Below are 17,974 nucleotides of genomic sequence, written 5' to 3'. Positions count from 1 at the left end.
CTACCATCATATATCGTTCACAACCTGATTTATAGATGGTTTTAGTTCTAAAAACACGGCAAAAACAGTGTTTTTTTTAATGTATGTTGAAAGCACACCTTTGACTCTGATGTGTCGACTTAATGAAACAAGAATTTTGCACCTGGTTGCATTCAATGTTCACATGTCTATTGTGGAAATGAATGCCAATAAGTGCATTTTTAACCAGGCAGTGCCTCGTTTACATATTTAGACATAAAATATTATGAAACTAGTAATCAATGAAAAAAACACTGGAAGTTTCCTGGTGATAAATATTAGTTTAAAAATGTTTCCCTGTGTCTACATTTTGATATAAAGTGCACTATTTAAGCCCACTGAACAACCTCACAACAGCATTTCAGTGCACAACTTCTCATTTTTGTCACATATTCCTCCAAGTATTCTGAAACTAATTTCCCCCAAACAAGCTTCTCTGGCCGAGGCCACTTGTCAAGTGTTGCCTCGACAGCTGAGCATACGCTTTGTCTCCAGACGGGCGGACACGAGCACAAAGTAAATAAGAACACTCGGAGCAGCTGATGTGACAAAACTTTGACTGGGCTTCTGAGGCTTCAAATGAGGGGGCTGAATAAGCAATAAGTGGATAAAAAAAGATGAGCAAAGGGAGGCTGATTTAACGAGACAGGTGGGGAGTCTGATTTACCGTCCAGCCTTCGGCCCGGGAGCCTTGAGAGGTGGTGAGTGAGTTATGAAGGAGAGCCTGCAGGGACCGAGCTGGCCCCATCAAGAAAAAAAAAAAAAAAAGCTGCCCTGCTGGACAGTATCGCACTCCCGAGTCCGGAGGGTCGACACGGCTGTCCGCTGACAGAACGGACCAGGTGCACACTCGTAATAAACCTCTCGATGAGGGACGAGAGCGACAAAACCGGCAACAATTCAGCCGAACATATACGAAAATGGCAGTTTAGAGTAGAGTTGGCGTCACGCAAAACCACATGGGCCTCACAGCAGTAATAAAGAGGAGACGCGGCTCGCTGACACTAAGCTCCGGCTCAGCAGCGCTTCAGCATGCACACTACACAACGAGTGCGGCTTACCATTTTGGAGGTGGTGGTATCGATCTGCTGGGTGGCAATTAGCATTGACATGACCGAAGCTCCTCCGACACTCCCTCTTCTTACAGAAAAAAAAAGTCCTCTGAACAAGTGCCCGAGCGAGGCTTCACCTAAAGTGGGAGGATGAGTGCAGCCCTCTCTTTCCTCGAGCCCCGAGACGACCCCCCACGTCGGCCGACTACTCCCGAGCACACTTCCACGTCGGCCAATCAATCACGCGGAGAGACGAGGATTCGGTCTGACGCGCGGTCATCCATTCGCCAGGATGGGCTCTTTGGGAGTGTGTGCTCCCCGGCTTCTCTCGCTCCTGCTGCCTCTCTCCTCCTCCTCCTCCTCCCCCCCTGTACTCCCCTCTTCTTGCTCGGCGCGCTGCCTATCCCTCTCCGACTTTTCACAGCCTCTCGATCTCTCTCATTGACTCGGCTCGCTTACAGGCTTTATCAGTCTTTGTCTCTCCAAGACAAGTCGCCTTCTTTCGAAACTCTCACTCGCAGATGGTCGGCGTTTGGCAGCTCTCTCCCTTCCCCCTGATTCATTCTTCAGTCTTATCCCCCTACCTTTCTCGCCCCCCTCCCCCGCTAAGCTCTTCCCCACAAGATGCTGGCTTTTTTTTTTTCTTTTGGCGGGGTTCAGCACCTGAACTAAATTGGGAGGTTTAAATGTAATCTGTCGGGCTGGCCATGGGAGAGACATCTGCCAGCAGACACAGCCAAGCAGCGTTCTTTACATCTCCATCGCAGCTTTAGTGAGGCAAAGGTGTGTGTGTGTGAGAGTGTGTGTGTGTGTCTGCTTGGAGTTGGCAGGTGGGCAAAGAGACGGAGGAGGAGGAGGAGGAGGAGGGGAGGGTGAGCGAAACAGAAGGATGGACGGCACACAGAAAACGTCTCTGCTGAGGAAACGCAAAGAGCAGCAGCGAAATACGAGTACCGAAGTTGTTTCTATGATGTTTGCATGACTCAAGTTATTGGTTATCGATCTCCAGGTGACTGAGGTGTCTGCTGCCGTCCACCAATCTGCAGATCAATTTAATCAGCCCCTGTGATGGGCTGTAATAAAGTGGCGGTGATGTATTCCTGACACGAATCGCACCTCGTAAATTACCCCCCCCACCTCTCCCGGAAGATTGGTGCTGCGCCGTGCCCGGGTCCAATCTAAATTTATGTAGCGTTTATAGCTACAGCGTAGTCAAAGCCAAAGTGCAGAGAGGGGAACGACTGGTTTTACACTTAAGCCGACGCTAGCCAGGCTGCCAGCTAGTAAATGAGAAGACAGGGAAGCTGACACCGGGGGGGCTGAGATCGAAAGAGATTGAGCGGTTTAACTCAGGGCGGCACAAACTTCTGTGATAAGAAACTTCTGGAGGTTTTCAGTCAAGTTTAATTTGCTCCGTCAATATTGGTCCAGCTCTGCAAACTTTCAGGGGATGGCTTTTTTATTTAGTGGAGAAAAGAGCAGGGACAACAAACAGGCTGCTTCTGGTGAACGCCATCGTGAGGATGACCGGAACACGCCGACGAAAAGGTCCAGTCTCGGAAAGGTGTCTCAGTCTAGGTCTCAGTGATCATCAAAGTATCACCTTACAGCATCCAGTGTTTCCCATACGTAGACTTTATTTGGGTAGGGGTAGATAAAATCCGATTTCAAACCTTTCCAATCAAGACACGTACCGTATCATGGTCAAGGTTAAACAGGGTACAATGTAATTTAATCCTTATTACACAACCCAGGGTTGTATGACGAAATTAAAGTTTCTAAACTCCGTACATACGTATATACGGGTATCTACATATATATGCGTAGCCTTAGTGCCGTAGTGACTTTGCGTCAGGGAGTATGTAAGCAGCAGTGACGTGATTGGTGTTGGTGTTCAACATCAGGGAATCACCAAGCATCGATGCTGTAAACACAGAGTCCATTACTTCTCGTCCAGCTGTAGTGCTGCGAATCTGTAGGCTCAGAACGCCGTCCGCCCGTCGAGTGCGACAGCTTGAACCAAGATGACGCGGTGGAGACTGTTGTCCCTCTGTGGGCACAACAGTCTCTGATTCAACATTGTTTTTGCCAGCCTGAGTCTAATTTTCTCCATTTCCTTTTTCCTGTAACTGGACATTAGCCAGGAGCAGCCTCAAACCAAGATGGATTAGCAAGGCTCTTACTCTGACTCTCCTCCTCCCCGGGGCGGTCCAGACGGTTGGAGAGAAGAACTGCCTACTTTAAATAATGTCTAACATACTTATTTACCTACATGATCAACATTAGAATATCTAAAAATCTAAAAGAATCACCAGTCACCTGTATCATCCTCAAACCTGAAAAAAAAAAAACTGGGTACCTAATCTATCTACACAGATGAGTATCATGTGGGTACCAGTTTGGCGAAATTGGATCAGCACAGCCATGAAACCGATCCAACAGCGACACTGGCTTTCAGCTTCATTTGGCCCGGAGTGTGGACGAGTAAAATCAGACAAGGTTTGAACCTTTTCCTGAAACTCTCTTTCATTCTGCACACAACTCCCCCTGCCATCCTTTAAGGGTACAACTGAGCGAAACTCCATTAATGCCTTTGAGGACTGTCCAAAGCTGCTTCCCGTGCCACTGACTCGTGCTATAAAGACAAGTAAGAGAAACCGTGTTGTTGGAGAGCGCTCGGAGAGGCGGTGTGGAGGAAGACGTACTGGCAGTGTTTATGTTGCAGCTCTGACTTAAGTCATTTGGAACAGGTACAAACATTTTCCTTAAGATGTCGTTGCACAACTAAGTTCATTTCACAACTCCGTCTCATAGACACGATGTTTATATAGACTCAATCTGCAACAGCAAATACATTCTGAGGGAAATGTAATGTAACATAACGAGGAAACATTAACGTACCTGGCAAGTCAAGGTATGCTATTGCTTTCTGTTTTCCTGTTTACTTAATCCCCTACAAAGACTTTTTTATTGTTACTTTTAGGCAACCGTTAAGGTCAGGAAAGATGTTTTTCTCATATTCTTATTTGGGTGTCAACTATAAAAAGTTTATGTTCTTTAATGTTTAAAAAGTGTTTTATTTTTCTCAATGTGTTCATTGTTGCGGCACCTCTATTCACCCGCTCTGTTTTAGTGCCTGTCTCTTTAAGGCCCTCCCTCCCAAGAAGTCCAGTCTGCTCTGATTGGCTGGCTCTCACAGACCTGAGCATGCACCGCCCACCTTGTTTTTATGAGCTCTTCAGGTGTTTTGGAAACCACAGCCATGATGGGGGCGTCGGCTGTAACGTTGTGACATCACAACGTTGCAAAAAAAGACCTCTTATCTTATTTAAACCCCAGTCTCTGTTATACAACCACCTCCCTCCTCCTCTGGTGCTGTACTTGAATGTAACGGCTCATTCACCCCCAAAAAGTTGCCCTTTACAGTAGGGTGAGTTCTACCGAATCGGTATATGACCCACAGTGAAACATCGTGATGGATGATGATGACAACCTCGGTAGAGGGCAGGAGTGGCTCATTCACGCACAACTGCGGTCACCGCCGTTTCCCACAGTCGCTCTGACGGCAACCTCCAACTGTCAGAGGAAACTGTCTCCTGTCAGCAGACGAAGGGAGGCGACAGTAAAAACTACACCAGTTGTGTTCAGCCTCAGAACCTTGTAACAGAGCTAAGAAAACCCAAATAACAATGGCACAATTCAAATAATAGCGGCAGGAAAGATGCATGTCACCAAAGTGGCCGAGCGTCTTGGTGACATGGAGACGTAACGCTCGTGCTTTGAGCAACAACAAACTTATTCGCACTGATTTCATTCGGTGTCGGAAAACAGCATTGGTCGCTTTGTTCCATTGGTCACTTTGTTTATAATATATAATCTCAATCATGAAACAGTAGCAATAGCTTCATTTACATCGCAGAAAAATACTGTTTTTGTACACTGCTTAATTCATTCAGCTCGTTCAACAGCTCATTTCTTCTCGGTTTAATCTTCCGTTAATGAACACTTCATACTGATATTTCACAATAAAAGTCTGGGAACGGAGCAGAAAACAGAAGCAAACGATGCCGCCTGAATTGCTGGAAAGCTTTAAATGTGTAACTAATTAAGGGAACTGGAAGAGGTGTTCAGTCTGCGGCTGCATCAATAGCAACGTAACTGCTGAGGAGGATTGGAAAACAAGAGAGAGGCATTCCACTAAAATATGATCCGGTAGACATAAAACAGAGTAATTGGAAAGAAAAGCCTGAAATAAAATCTGGTTTTGTGATTCAGTTGAAGCAGATAAATCGTTTATAGTAAATACATTTTTTTGCCATCCAGGTATAAAACCTCCTGTATAGTCATCAATGACTGAGAGTCATTTCAAGAAAATCACGTTGTAAAATCTCAGCAGGTCCATCTGGTCCGTGTGGAGACCTGGCTCAGGTGCTGAGGCAGAGCATTTTTCACCTTGACGTCAGATGTTTCACTCCACACAGCCGATTACTGCCGCCACCGCCGCGGTGAAAGGCATTTATCCGACACACAATCCTACTTGGATTTAAATTGCTGGTATTTTTATGGTTACCAGACTCAACGGACCATGTGATTAGTTGCATCTCAATCACGGAAGTGAGGAAATGAACCCGCTTGATTGAAATCCTCGCTGGATTATTTGGCTGGGTATCAAATTATGCAAATGAATGAAGTGATCGTGTCACAAAATGTATCAACTGTTTTTGTTATTTTTTGGATTTGATCGCCACAGAAACCGACTGTATCCGATTTGCATTTGTGTTTGTAGATGTTTTGATGCTCAACACATTCTATGTTTGCTTACGTTAACATAATTAGCCATCATTTGAATGATTACTCCAGTATAACAAGACGGATGTTAGTTTGAGCGAAGAAAATCCAAAGAAAATGGTTCCATGCTCCAGATAACTGATGCCTCATTTAGCCAGTGAGATTTCAAATCCAGCTCTATATAGTTTATATAATTTTTAAAGCCATACACTTGAAAATTATGCAAGTTTATGTCTATTTATGCATTTTGCCCTTTAAAAAGGCTGTTTTTCAACCTAAGCACTTGTTTTTTTTTGTATTTCATGGCATAAATTGAGTGTAAATGAGGAAATAAAGAAACAATAATGATTTGGGGGTATTTTGAGGTCATAAAATGGCATTTTCTGGATATTTCCTTTGTGTTCCTGGAGTGTTTAGTGTCAATGTTTGGTGATATTGCTGCAAAATTTTAACTTGGTCCATGTTAGACTATATGATGTGTTTTCCAGCTGATAGGGGCAGTAGCTGGTCATCTGCAGAGTTTTGAATAAATAACATTTCAGCGAGAAGAATAAATAAATAATTCAATGTGTTCAAACTACTATAGACTTAGATAGCTTCTGACAGGTTAGGGGGGAAAAAAACTCAGCTTATAACCTTTCGAAAGCGCCCAAAGCCAGGCCTGCACTCCAAGAAGCTTTGGAATAAATGTGTGATTTCACATTAATATCCAGGAAAAAGAATGTTCCATGTTAAATATTGGAAAAAAACAGGCGATGGAGTGACAAATCCACAGCTGGCAAGAGCGTCCGTGGTTGGCAGAGTATCAAACGCGAGCCTGATATTGTGTCTTGGCTGTTAACTAATACCTGGATAAGGACACGGTTCTCCACCTCAGCCCCCTTTTTAAACCCATTTATTCCATTATTGAGCACTGACTTTTCAATTCCCCCAGATCACAAGAACGGAGCGAAGAGACAAAATGAAAAAAAGTCCCTGAGGTCTGAAGAAGCACTGAAGGCAATTCCAACATATTGTCTACACGAGGGTGAAGCTGCGCGGAGCCGGAGCCGGCCAGGTATGAGAGAGGACTCTGCTTGAAAAAGGGAAAGAAGCAGAGCTGAGAAGTAAATCAGATTTTCAAGGCGAGGCGGGGTCGCTTCCATCAGGACGAAATGTCCGACTGGTAAATGTAATCCGAGGCATCATTTGGTGAAAAGCAGGAAGCTAAAAACATATTTCCTCGAAGAAAAATGGCGGTGATGTCGGTACAAATCCATTTCGGAATGGCTCTTCCTCTTTTTGATTAACAAGCAGTTCAGCGTTCTGCTAATTTAATCTGGCCTCTGAATTGAATTTGTATTACAGCCATGGTTAATAACTTGACATTCAGCGTACGACTCTGCTATTTAGATAAGTGATGGGCCTTCTTTTGAACACCCACATGCTTCCATGCCAAATTGCCCCCATTGCTCATAATAAAAAAACCTGCGTCTGCGAGAGCCGCCGCTGCTATATTTTATTTGAATGGTTATTAATAGGACTATCAGAATATAATGCCGGGTCCATATGTAGACACGGCGTGGAACAAATACAAAAAACGGAAAAGAGCAAGACTCCTCGGGGAGGGTTTGAGGAGATGAAGGAAGTCTGCGATGGCTTTCACGCCGCGGCTTGTGAATAAAAGATGAAAGTTTTTGACTCGGCTCCAAGTTCTTTCTCCTCTCTCGTGGCTCGTCTCAATTACTACGGAGGAGAACAGAGGCGAGTAAGTACGCTGTAAAGAGCCGATGTGGAGCGCTCCAGGAAGTTTTTAAATACATGGAGGACACTGACTGACACTTCAGAAAAGAGTCGCATCGCAATACGCTGCAGCTCAACCTACATTTTGTCTCCCGCTGTGCCGAGCGTGAAAACGGTGTCACGGAGCGCTTCGATCGGTCGAGGCCGGAGAGCGACGGCCTCGCAGCAGATTAAAGCTCCGAGCGCTCCTGCTCTCATGTTTGAACAAGAGATTCCAGTCTTTGATTCTCGTTGAATATTAATGCTCATTATTCTTGATGTTGATGGATTTTCACACAAAAAAGAAACGACCACAGAGTCATAAAAGGAGCAGCCGGCCAGCAGATGACTGACTGTTAGATACATTTGATCTTTGTTGGGTTTTCTGATGTAAAAAGACGCGTTTTAACGTGATTTACTGTAAATGAGACCACGAACAAACGAGCACATCTCAGAATGTGTTTCTGGTGATGGAAAATTGAGTGAAAAAAAAAGGGGGGAGGAAACACTAATAGAATTCCTCAAACTGGAAGAAGAGGAAGAAGAAGAAGAACAGGAAGAAGAAGAAGACGAAGAAGAGGAATAGGAGGAAGAAGAAGAAGAGGAATAGGAGGAAGAAGAAGAAGAGGAATAGGAAGAAGAAGAAGAATAGGAGGAAGACTTTTTTGACTTGACTTTCAAGGAACTTTATTTAAACAACATTCTAAGAAACCCTTAAATACTTATTTCAAAAGATGCATAACTAATTTTACAAAACACTACAGAACAACCATCATTCTAAAAATGAATAGGAGGAGGAAGAAGAAGAAGAATAGGAGGAAAAGAAGAATAAGAGGAATAGGAAGAAGAAGAAGAATAGGAGGATGAAGAAGAAGAAGAAGAGGAATAGCAAGAAGAAGAAGAACAGGAAGAAGAAGAAGAGGAATTGGAAGAAGAAGAAGAAGAATAGGAGGAAGAAGAGGAATGGGAAAAATAGGAAGAGGAAGAAGAAGAAAAAGACGAGGAATAGGAAGAAGAAGACGAGGAAGAAGAAGACGAGGAAGAAGAAAAAGAAGAAGGAGAAGAGGAAGACGAACGAGAAGAAGAAGAAGAGGAATAATAATAATAAGAAGAAGACGACAAGGAATAGGAAGAAGAGGAAGACGACGAGGACTAAGAAAAAGAAGAAGAGGAAGAGGAATAGGAAGAAGAAGAAGAAGAAAAAGAGGAAGAAGAAGAAGAAGAAGAGGAATAGGAACAAGAAGAAGAAGAAGAATCTAAATTTTGATCACATATACGATGTGGTCCATCCCAGGAACCATCTCTAGACCGAAGCCAGAGCACAAATCATTGCTCTTCATACTATTTCACCTGACTTCTTCCTTTGCTGCTGTGTTCATAACTACAGCCAATATAGATCACCGCCAAACAAGAAAGGTAAATATCAGCCGTAATAAGCTGCCTTCATTTTTCTGATGAGGATGCGCTGCTAAACAAATAGCAAAACCGTGAAATGAAGCTATATTTTACTTCGTCTACCACTAGTTAGCTGCCGGTACGTTAGCATGGCGTTAGCTTTTAGCTCACTGTGTTTCAGTGCAGCCTTATGGAGCTGCCAGCTGTTGTGTCTGTATATATTCATGTTGTTTTCCCTTTCACTTTCCTATTTAACTAAAACTAAATGCAAACAGAAAGAAGGAAAAAGTGACAAAGAGGACAAACTGTAAGAACAGAGCTACTGTTTGACATTTCCAGCAGGGTTAGCACGCGTGTTCTGTCTCTATGGGGTTTTAATACAACAGGCTTTTTAAATGCCAATCAATACAAATCCAAGTAGAGCCCGAAAAAGTCATCGACATGTCTGAAATATGAATCAAGAATCACATAAAGCGTCGCTGATAATTAGCAAAGTGCGTGATGAATGTGAAGCAGCTCGGATGATGAATCTCTGTTGAGCCGGCGGCTGGTGGTCCGACTGGACGGACTTTTGAGTTTCAACTGCAGGAATCGACAACATCTTCGCAGATCAGCCTCCATTTGTCAAAGTCAACCCCTCCGTGTGAGATTAAGTTCCTGTTAAACAGCGGTGAAAAACCTCAGCGGTGACAAAATATTCATTTAATGAGAAGTCTGCGGAGAGAGATTAACTTTACTCAATACCGCACTCAACAAAACAATCTGTCTCGGGCAGAATAGATGAGCGACAACGCCGCTCCTGACTAATTGCCTTTTAAGCCGACTCCTGCCTGACGCAAAAGGGCAGAGTAATTCACTGACACCAACAAACAAGTCGACCACTCACTCAGCCGAGAGGGCGTTTTAACCAAAAAACGCTGAGACATTAATCCGAGGCACCTCCTCCATTAGCCTCAGCTTGTCAGAAGTGAAAAGGCAGCGGGAGGAGCCCACTTCACTGGCATATACTTAATTTCATGCCGCGCTGAAGAGAGACAGGGACGGGAAGAGAGTGAACGCTTTAGGTCGAGGACTTTACAGCACTCATAAATACTCATCTATTAGTTTTGGGAATTTAATCCCGCCTCCCGCCCTCTGTGGAGTGTGGGGCCGGTGGGAGGGGAGGAGTCCAAGGTCAGAACCACTCCTCCGTCTGACCACTGATCCGGACGCCAGGCCAATTCGGTGGCGTATGATTGATGACAGCCTCGGCCAATCAGGTAGCGCAGGCAGGGGAGGCCAATATGGTGACAGATGTAGGAGCATGTGCGCGGCGTTTAATAATGTAAAGGCTCGTCACGCGGCGACTCAAGGTAAATGACAGCAGGACCAGGAGGGGTGGAGCGGGGGAGCAGGTGGAGCGGTGGTGTAATTTCCCTCAGTAATGTCAGACGCGATCCCGCTGATGTGGTTTCCTGCATCTGCTCGACTTCACCATCAGATCAGCCCGCACGTCGGACAGATAAATGGATTTCATCCAACTTTAAAGAGGATTAAAAAACAAGAGCAGGAGGGAAGGGAAGGTTGTGCAGAAGTTTAGACTCCAGCAGAACTTCAGGAGGTTACTCTGAGCAAGACGGTGCAAGTTTAAGATGATTTATGTGTCGTTATATAACAGGACTGAAGGAGTAAATTTAAAGTTTGCGACTCCTCCATGCTGCACAGACACAGAACATATATATATAGTTATTAACACCCAGTGAATCATTCTGTAATGCACTTTTTGATTACATGGCAGCTTCACATTAAGAGTTCAACATCTGGTAAACACAACTACGACTGCGTGTGAGCACAAAGCATCAATGACGTAAACACAGAGTCCACCTCTCCTCATTTATTGGTTTGACAAACGGCGAGAACAATTCTAATAAAAAGGCTAAATCTGCTTGAATCATCCAATTATGATCCTTGTTGATTAACCTGTTGACCATCTCTTCCCCAAAAAACGTCAAAAGAGAGAAGATGACGCCCTCGTATGTCTCGACAAAACAAGTTTACCGCCATAGAAGTGTAAAGAAACCAGAAAACATTCACATTTAAGAAGCTGGAATCAGTCATACACCTTATTTTCTTGATAAATTACTTCTTCCATACTCACTTGGTTATCAGAATAGATAACTATCACTTTAATAACTGTACAAGTAATCAATTTTCCCCAAAAAATAGAAACCAATTCTCACTTTTGACGCCTTAATTTGCTTTTAAGTTGAACATTTGAGAGTGAAAATGATCTAATATTCAAGGCAAATTTACTCAACCTTATATGAAATGTGTTCATGTGTGCGGTAGATAATTCCTTTATAGATTTCTATCTTGAAATTAGAGATACTTATGTTCAACACTATCAACTGTAGGCATGATTTATCTTCCTCTCCCGGTAAATGTTGTTGTTATGAAAGAGAAAATGCACCAAACTTTTCTATACACAATGATTGAGACTGTTTTATGTACATGATTGATGGCCATACATCAACAATCGTCTTTTCTTAAGATGATCAAAGTCCTCATTGAACGTTTCAGGTGTAACTCTCCAACACTGAATTCTGTACGGATACAAAAACTTTCCGGCAGCTCCGTCTACATTCCTCGACCGGAGCCTGTTTACTGTATTCTCCGCTCGCAGCTATAATTTAATTTTTGCCTCTGTCGCCCTGTGACCGTGACCTCATATCATAAACCCTGAGAACCTTTCAGGGCTATCTTCTGCCCAACAGCAACACAATAACTATCCATCCTGCACGGGGGGGGTCACAAATCCTGGAAATAAAAAATAAGTCAAGGAAGATTCCACCCTCAGACGCCTCGTACACCAGGAGTAATGACTTTTCTCTCTCGGCGTTTTCACTTTCGCCTCAAACAGTCTCATCTACTTTAGTTGTTGTTTTCCTGCTTGGGGAATATAACAGATGACAACGCGTCGCATTCAGAGCGTGAAAGTGATCGAAAGTGAGAGATAAGAGGGCTGGAACTTTTCCAAGTGAGGAAAAGACGAAATCAGACAACTTATTTCAAACGTATCTGGTGGTTTTGATGAATTACAATCGACTGAAGCTGCCGTTTCCTGTAGAAAGTCTATTATTACTCTACGTCCGCACTAAATAACAGTGTACTTCCGATCTATCGTTTGACAGAAACACCGTTCTTTAAAACGATTTGAACACGGAATATTATTTATCTATTCTACGTTTTTCAATGCAAAGACAACACAATCACTGAAAACGAACACTTAATGTGTTTTTCTAAAGGAAATATTCAGGTAAAAATGCTACTTTGTGACCTCAAAACACACCTGCTGGAGAGTAACGGGACAAAAACTCATGATAATTATAGTTATTTCCTTTGTTGTAATTAATTGTGTGAGTAAAAAATAGACAAAAACAAGTGCTCAGGTGGAACAGCCTTAAGAAAGTGAAAGAGCAAAACTTATAAAACTACATAAACGTGCATAATTTCCAAGTTTAGGGCTTTAAAAATGTATATAAACTATATATTACTGGATTTGAAATCTCATCGGCTACATGATACATCGATCATCAGGAAGCTGGCATGTAAAGTGGCTCAGGAGAGTGAAGAAAGAAGAGAGAGTGGGTCTGCACGATCACTCATTGGAGGTTGTGGGCTTTAGGGCGGGCACAGAAACTTATATTTGCTCAAACGGCTGCCATCAGCCGTTCAGGAGGCTCAAGACTGAATCTGTGAACGCCTCACAGATCCAGAAAACTTGTTTTGAACTGGCACTCGTCACTGTTCTTGTAAAATTAAAAAGGACTTTCACTCGCAGCTGTTTCGTGTTCGTTTTCCCCTTTTTAAAAAAATCCCATCAGTTACACTTCTGAACTGATTAGGTGTGTTTTTAGATGATTGCCTGCGAGTTAAAACAACGTCAAAAGTCGAAGCCTCTGAGAATACAGACAGGAATAACAAACTGTGCGGTTCTGCCGTGTGGGTTTTCGATCTCGAAGGCCTCGCCGGGGTGAAGGATAAAGACACATCGCGTGAGCAGCGAGCGGAGAGCGCCGGCGAAACCTCGGAGATCTCAACCGCCGCACCGCTGACAGGTACAAGTGGAAGTGGAGGAGGGGGTGACGCTCAACAGAAGGCAGCAGAGGTGGGATGGAGGCTCTGCCAGTCAACCATCCCCTTGTTTCCTTGCAGACAGGTGCACATTCCCCCTCCTCCTGTCCTGATTGCATTCCCCCACACCTTTCCCCGTGAGATTAGAAGACGGGGCGGGTGAGGGTACACAAACGAGAGGACGGTGGGGAGGGGGATAAGCTACGGTGGACAAAGATACAGCGCGTCCCCTACTATCGCTTTCTCCTCCTCCTCCTCCTCCTCCTCCTCCTGCTCTGTGTGCACAGCTCCATAAGCACCACGGGGATATTGAGACAGACATATCCCTCCTAGATGAAAGGGGCCATTTCAGTCGCACAGGCCCCGAAGGTAAACGTGGTCTGAGTTAGCAAGCAGGCTTCCTCGTTTACCGCGAGGCCGGGGCGGAGGGACTCAAAGGCACCGTAACGCCACCGAAAGCAATAAAGGGCAACTGCTCTGTTCACACTTCTGACAAGCTATTTGTGGCTCTAGCAGGCCGTAAAGACGTACGCTTATTTGTGATTGTTTGTGAAGCCCAAACAAAGTTCGTTCCCCGCAGAGGTTAACCGTAGTTTCCCTCCTCCATCTCCGTGCGGCAGCGAGCGTTTCATTTGCAGATACGGCGCCCCGTCGCAGCTCTCGGCCCTTATCATTCATTATTTGTGCAAGCGATTATGCGTGAGATAAACCTGACAGTTTGAAATCTCTCTCCTCCCCCTTCTCTCCCCCCCTGAAGGTTTTGCACGACAGCGCTCGGGATCTTCAATATTTTGTTAAGGCTAAAGTCTAGCAGAGTGGAAAAAAAGAAACAAGGCAAATATTTGACAAAAAAAAAATCCCGTGCAAAAGATTCCTCGTGACGCTTCGACGCGTCCGATTAACTATTCCACCTCTTTCAACCTGCAGCCTCGTCTCTCTCTCTCTCTCTTTCTCTCTCTTTCTCTTTCTCTCTCTCTCTCTCTCGCTTTTTGATAAGAAGTGAGCAAAACCCACTGCAGGAATAATACTCCAGAGCCTCCGCACGCTCCCTTCACTCCAGGTGTCACTATATCTGGGAAGAATAAATACAACAATAAACTGCAGGCATGCGGCACCTTTCCCCTTAATGATAACTGAGAGCCGCCGCAGTTACACAAACTCCTCAAGACGACAGGCGGCGCGGCTTCGCGGGGCGGCCATGTTCATTTGTATTCCTTTCTTTGTGAGGGAGACATGCAAAATGTCAATGACGAATTTGTCTAGACGACATTATCTCGGCCTGGATTCCGCAGCAGAACCGGGCCGGGAGCGGAGCGCGGACGCTTCATTTTAGAAAGAGCACCAGCGGAGATGTTGATGTATTTCCCCAGAGACGCCGTGCGTGGCTTTTTTTTTTTTTTGTACTCGCAAAAACATAAAATATCCTGTTTCCGGAGAAAACGATGAAGCGATGAAGCAAAACACAGTCCCAGAATGCATTTCACCCCCCCCCCCCCGCGACTGTGAATTCCAATGAGGGCCTTAGTTACAGCGACCTCTACACCAGATCATTCTGCAATCATGCCGCAGAATAGATTGGAGGTCCAATTAGTGCTCAACACTGCACACGAAAGAGTTGATTTAGCTGCACAAGAATCACTTCTCGTGTTGACGGATGTTCTGCCGGTACACAGTTTCATAAAAGTTCCCGTTAGCAACTACGATCCATATTCTGCCGATAAGTTTGACATGTTCCTGGAGTTTTTTTACACACTACGGTAAAGCACGAGCAAATATAGAATAAAACAATGTTAATCTGCGTGTTTCTATCAGAGCTTTATGTGAAAAACAAACAGATTTTTGTGTCTCCTTCACAATAAAAGTCCTGTGTATGAAACGTTGGGTTAGCACCAGCTGTAACTGACTCTGGATTACACGCTACATGCGTCATTTCCCGTGAATGCCTCACACACAACGTAGGCAGGCAAAACTGTGAATCCAGCTCAGGCGTGGCGGACCCCGCCACTGTCAACAATAACTACTGCAGAGACAGCTGATTAGAGTATGAAATCTGTGAAATGCAAGCTTTTTTTTTAGCAGCAATGCAGCCTGAAATGAAAGACAATTAAAGAGCAAATTTAGCTGTAAAAAACATTTTGACACACGTCTTGCTTGTACATAATTTTTCTAGCCGTGCAATTCACATTCTGACAGTCAGTTTGACTCGTTTCTTGAGTGTTCTTTGGCTTAAAACAGTAAAATATGAGTGAATTAAAACAAGATAAAAACAAATATTCCTCCAGTTTAGAGTCATTATATAAAAAAAGTAATTAAATGTAATCAGTGTGTGTTTATAGAACTTTAGAAAAGTGATGACAAGATTGAATAATTGTATTATTTCATGTATGAATAGGATCCATTTGCACCCCGCGGAGTTTATATCAGAGCTGCTGGTGTGAAAGTAGCTTTGTTTTGCTTGAGTATGAAATTAAACAATGAGATAAAACACTGGACCACATGACGCATGATGTCCTGTGACTGCCCAACACATACGGCAATGTGAAAGCCGGCTCGTGAGTGGCGGACCCTGCCACCGCCAGTAATACACTACTACAAAGAGAGTTGATTAAAAGCGCCAAAAGTGGAGGTTAATTGGCGCTCTGTACTGTACGATGACGTGCCGACTCAGCTGTCAGATCCTCACTTGTTATTGGGATGAAGTGCGTTCCGATTAACGACTTAAAAACTCACATTCTGCCAACAAGTTTGACACGTAACGGTGAAAGTACGTGACAACTTGAATTGAATTGAAACGGAGCAGAGACAGTTTAGAGACATCTGTGTTTTTAAAAGCTGGGAATATATTTACTGTCGCACATGAAAACCACCGACAGACATACATTTGCATATCCTAATTAGGGAACGCATCTACAGTCGGCTCATTACGCTCCGACAACTCTTCTGTTCGGCGGCGAGGTAAACTTCTTTCTGAGGAGGATTCCTTTCGGTTACGTCCTCTGAAACACATTTTCAGAGGAGCTGTGGTGTTGCAGGAAACGGCGGCTTCAATAATTACAGAGCGGATGAATGTCATGGGACGACAGCCACCCACAGCGGAGGAAAACTTCACTTTGCACGCCATCTTTTGGGAACCCACAAGAAAAAACGTCTGAGTTACGAGCCTGAACGTCCATTAAACCATCTTTAGTAGACCGACAGTGTTGCTGGCTGTGAGGACGGTGGAGCGGCTCGCTGTGTTTCTCCCGGCTTCCTGTTCTTATCTGTCCGTTACCAGGGCTGAACAAATTGCCGGCACAATTAGCGACTGTAACAAAATAATCCTGAATATTTTTGCGAGATGTTGCGATGGTGATTACGAGGCTAATAAGCCGCAGCGTTATGAGCTCAGTCCTGACCTCTTCTTATCTGTGAGGAGGCAGCTGAGCGTGAAGGCTTTCTCTCAGCGCCGTCCGGCCTCAGAGGGGAAACACAGAACTTCTCTCTGCTTCGGGACAAAAACAGCTTTTAATATTCAGAATTATTGTTATTTGTGCTGGGAAAAAGGAAGAATGTTGGAAGAATGATGTGAAAACACTAGATGGACCAAAAGTATGTGAACAATGTGAAACTGTAAATGGACAGGAGTGTCCATTCATTTTCGGCCTTATAGTGTATATAGCTAGTTTATGTCAGCCATTTCTAAATTTAAGTTAGCTTGCTTATGTTAGCCAGTTCTACCCAAACATTAGCTTGTTTATGTTAGCCATTTCTAAACTAACATAAGCTAGTTTATGTTAGCCATTTCTAAACTAGCATAAGCTAGTTTGTTAGCCATTTCTAAACTAACATAAGCTAGTTTATGTTAGCCATTTCTAAACTAACATTAGCTTGTTTATGTTAGCCGTTTTTAAACTAACACTGGCTTGTTAATATTTCTAACCCAACATAAGCTAGTTTGTTAGCCATTTCTAAACTAACATAAGCTTGTTTATGTTAGCCGTTTCTAAACTAACATTACCTTGTGTACCTCCCCAAATTCTAAACTAAAATTAGCTGGCTTATGTTAGCAATTTCTAAACTATTGTTAGCTTGTTTATGTTATTCATTTCTAAACTAACATTAGCTTGTTTATGTTAGCTGTTTCTAAACTAACACTGGCTTGTTAATATTTCTAACCCAACATAAGCTAGTTTGATAGCCATTTCTTAACTAACATTAGCTTGCGTACCCCCCCCCCCAAATTCTAAACTAAATTTAGCTGGCCTATGTTAGACATTTCTAAACTATTGTCAGCTTGTTTATGTTAGCCATTTCTTCACTAACATTAGCTTGTGTACCTCCCCAAATTCTAAACTAAAATTAGCTGGCCTATGTTAGCAATTTCTAAACTATTGTTAGCTTGTTTATGTTAGCTGTTTCTTCACTAACATTAGCTTGTGTACCTCCCCAAATTCTAAACTAAAATTAGCTGGCCTATGTTAGCCATTCCTAAACTAACATTAGCTTGTTGGAGACCAAGATGGCAGCATAGTGAGGAAGCTCCCTGCAACCACGCACCATTTCCCTAAAATCCCTTAAGTTACTGGCCATCATTTTCGCTAAAAAACTCGGCGCTGATATGTCCAAATCAACTGCAGCCAAACAGTGCGACATTTTTACCCGAGCACGCAAGACTAGTACGGCAACTGGCAAAGCAACTCCGCCAAGCCCACCGAGCGACCTGGAAGCTAACGTTAGCATGGCTAATATAGCTGAAGTGTTGAGGGAGCTGCAGTCGCTCCGGGCAGACATCGGAACAAAGTTGGACAATATCGACACCCGTTTGACTGGCATGGCAAACTCAATGGCGGTGTTGGAGTGCAGTGTGT

The 17,974-nt window shown here is 43.8% G+C and overlaps 1 protein-coding gene across 4 annotated transcripts in view; it reads right to left on the bottom strand.

Annotated features, from left to right (window-relative positions):
• LOC115570266 (dipeptidyl aminopeptidase-like protein 6) overlaps positions 1-17,974 on the bottom strand; it is a 242,231-nt gene that overhangs the window by 168,327 nt on the left and 55,930 nt on the right. Inside the window, exon 1 of one of the 4 annotated variants that reach the window (XM_030398731.1) lies at positions 1,080-1,622. The exons of the other annotated variants lie outside the window; for them this stretch is intronic. Within the exon in view, the coding sequence (XP_030254591.1) occupies positions 1,080-1,130 (51 nt within the window). The 5' untranslated portion in view covers positions 1,131-1,622. Of the gene's footprint in view, positions 1-1,079; positions 1,623-17,974 lie in introns of those variants that run through there. 4 annotated transcript variants of the gene reach the window in all.

Source organism: Sparus aurata, chromosome 19 (genome assembly GCF_900880675.1).
Source record: "Sparus aurata chromosome 19, fSpaAur1.1, whole genome shotgun sequence".
Classification (NCBI taxonomy): domain Eukaryota; kingdom Metazoa; phylum Chordata; class Actinopteri; order Spariformes; family Sparidae; genus Sparus; species Sparus aurata.
Note: the sequence above shows the minus strand (reverse complement) of the source record. Positions and strands in the feature narration are given on the sequence as shown.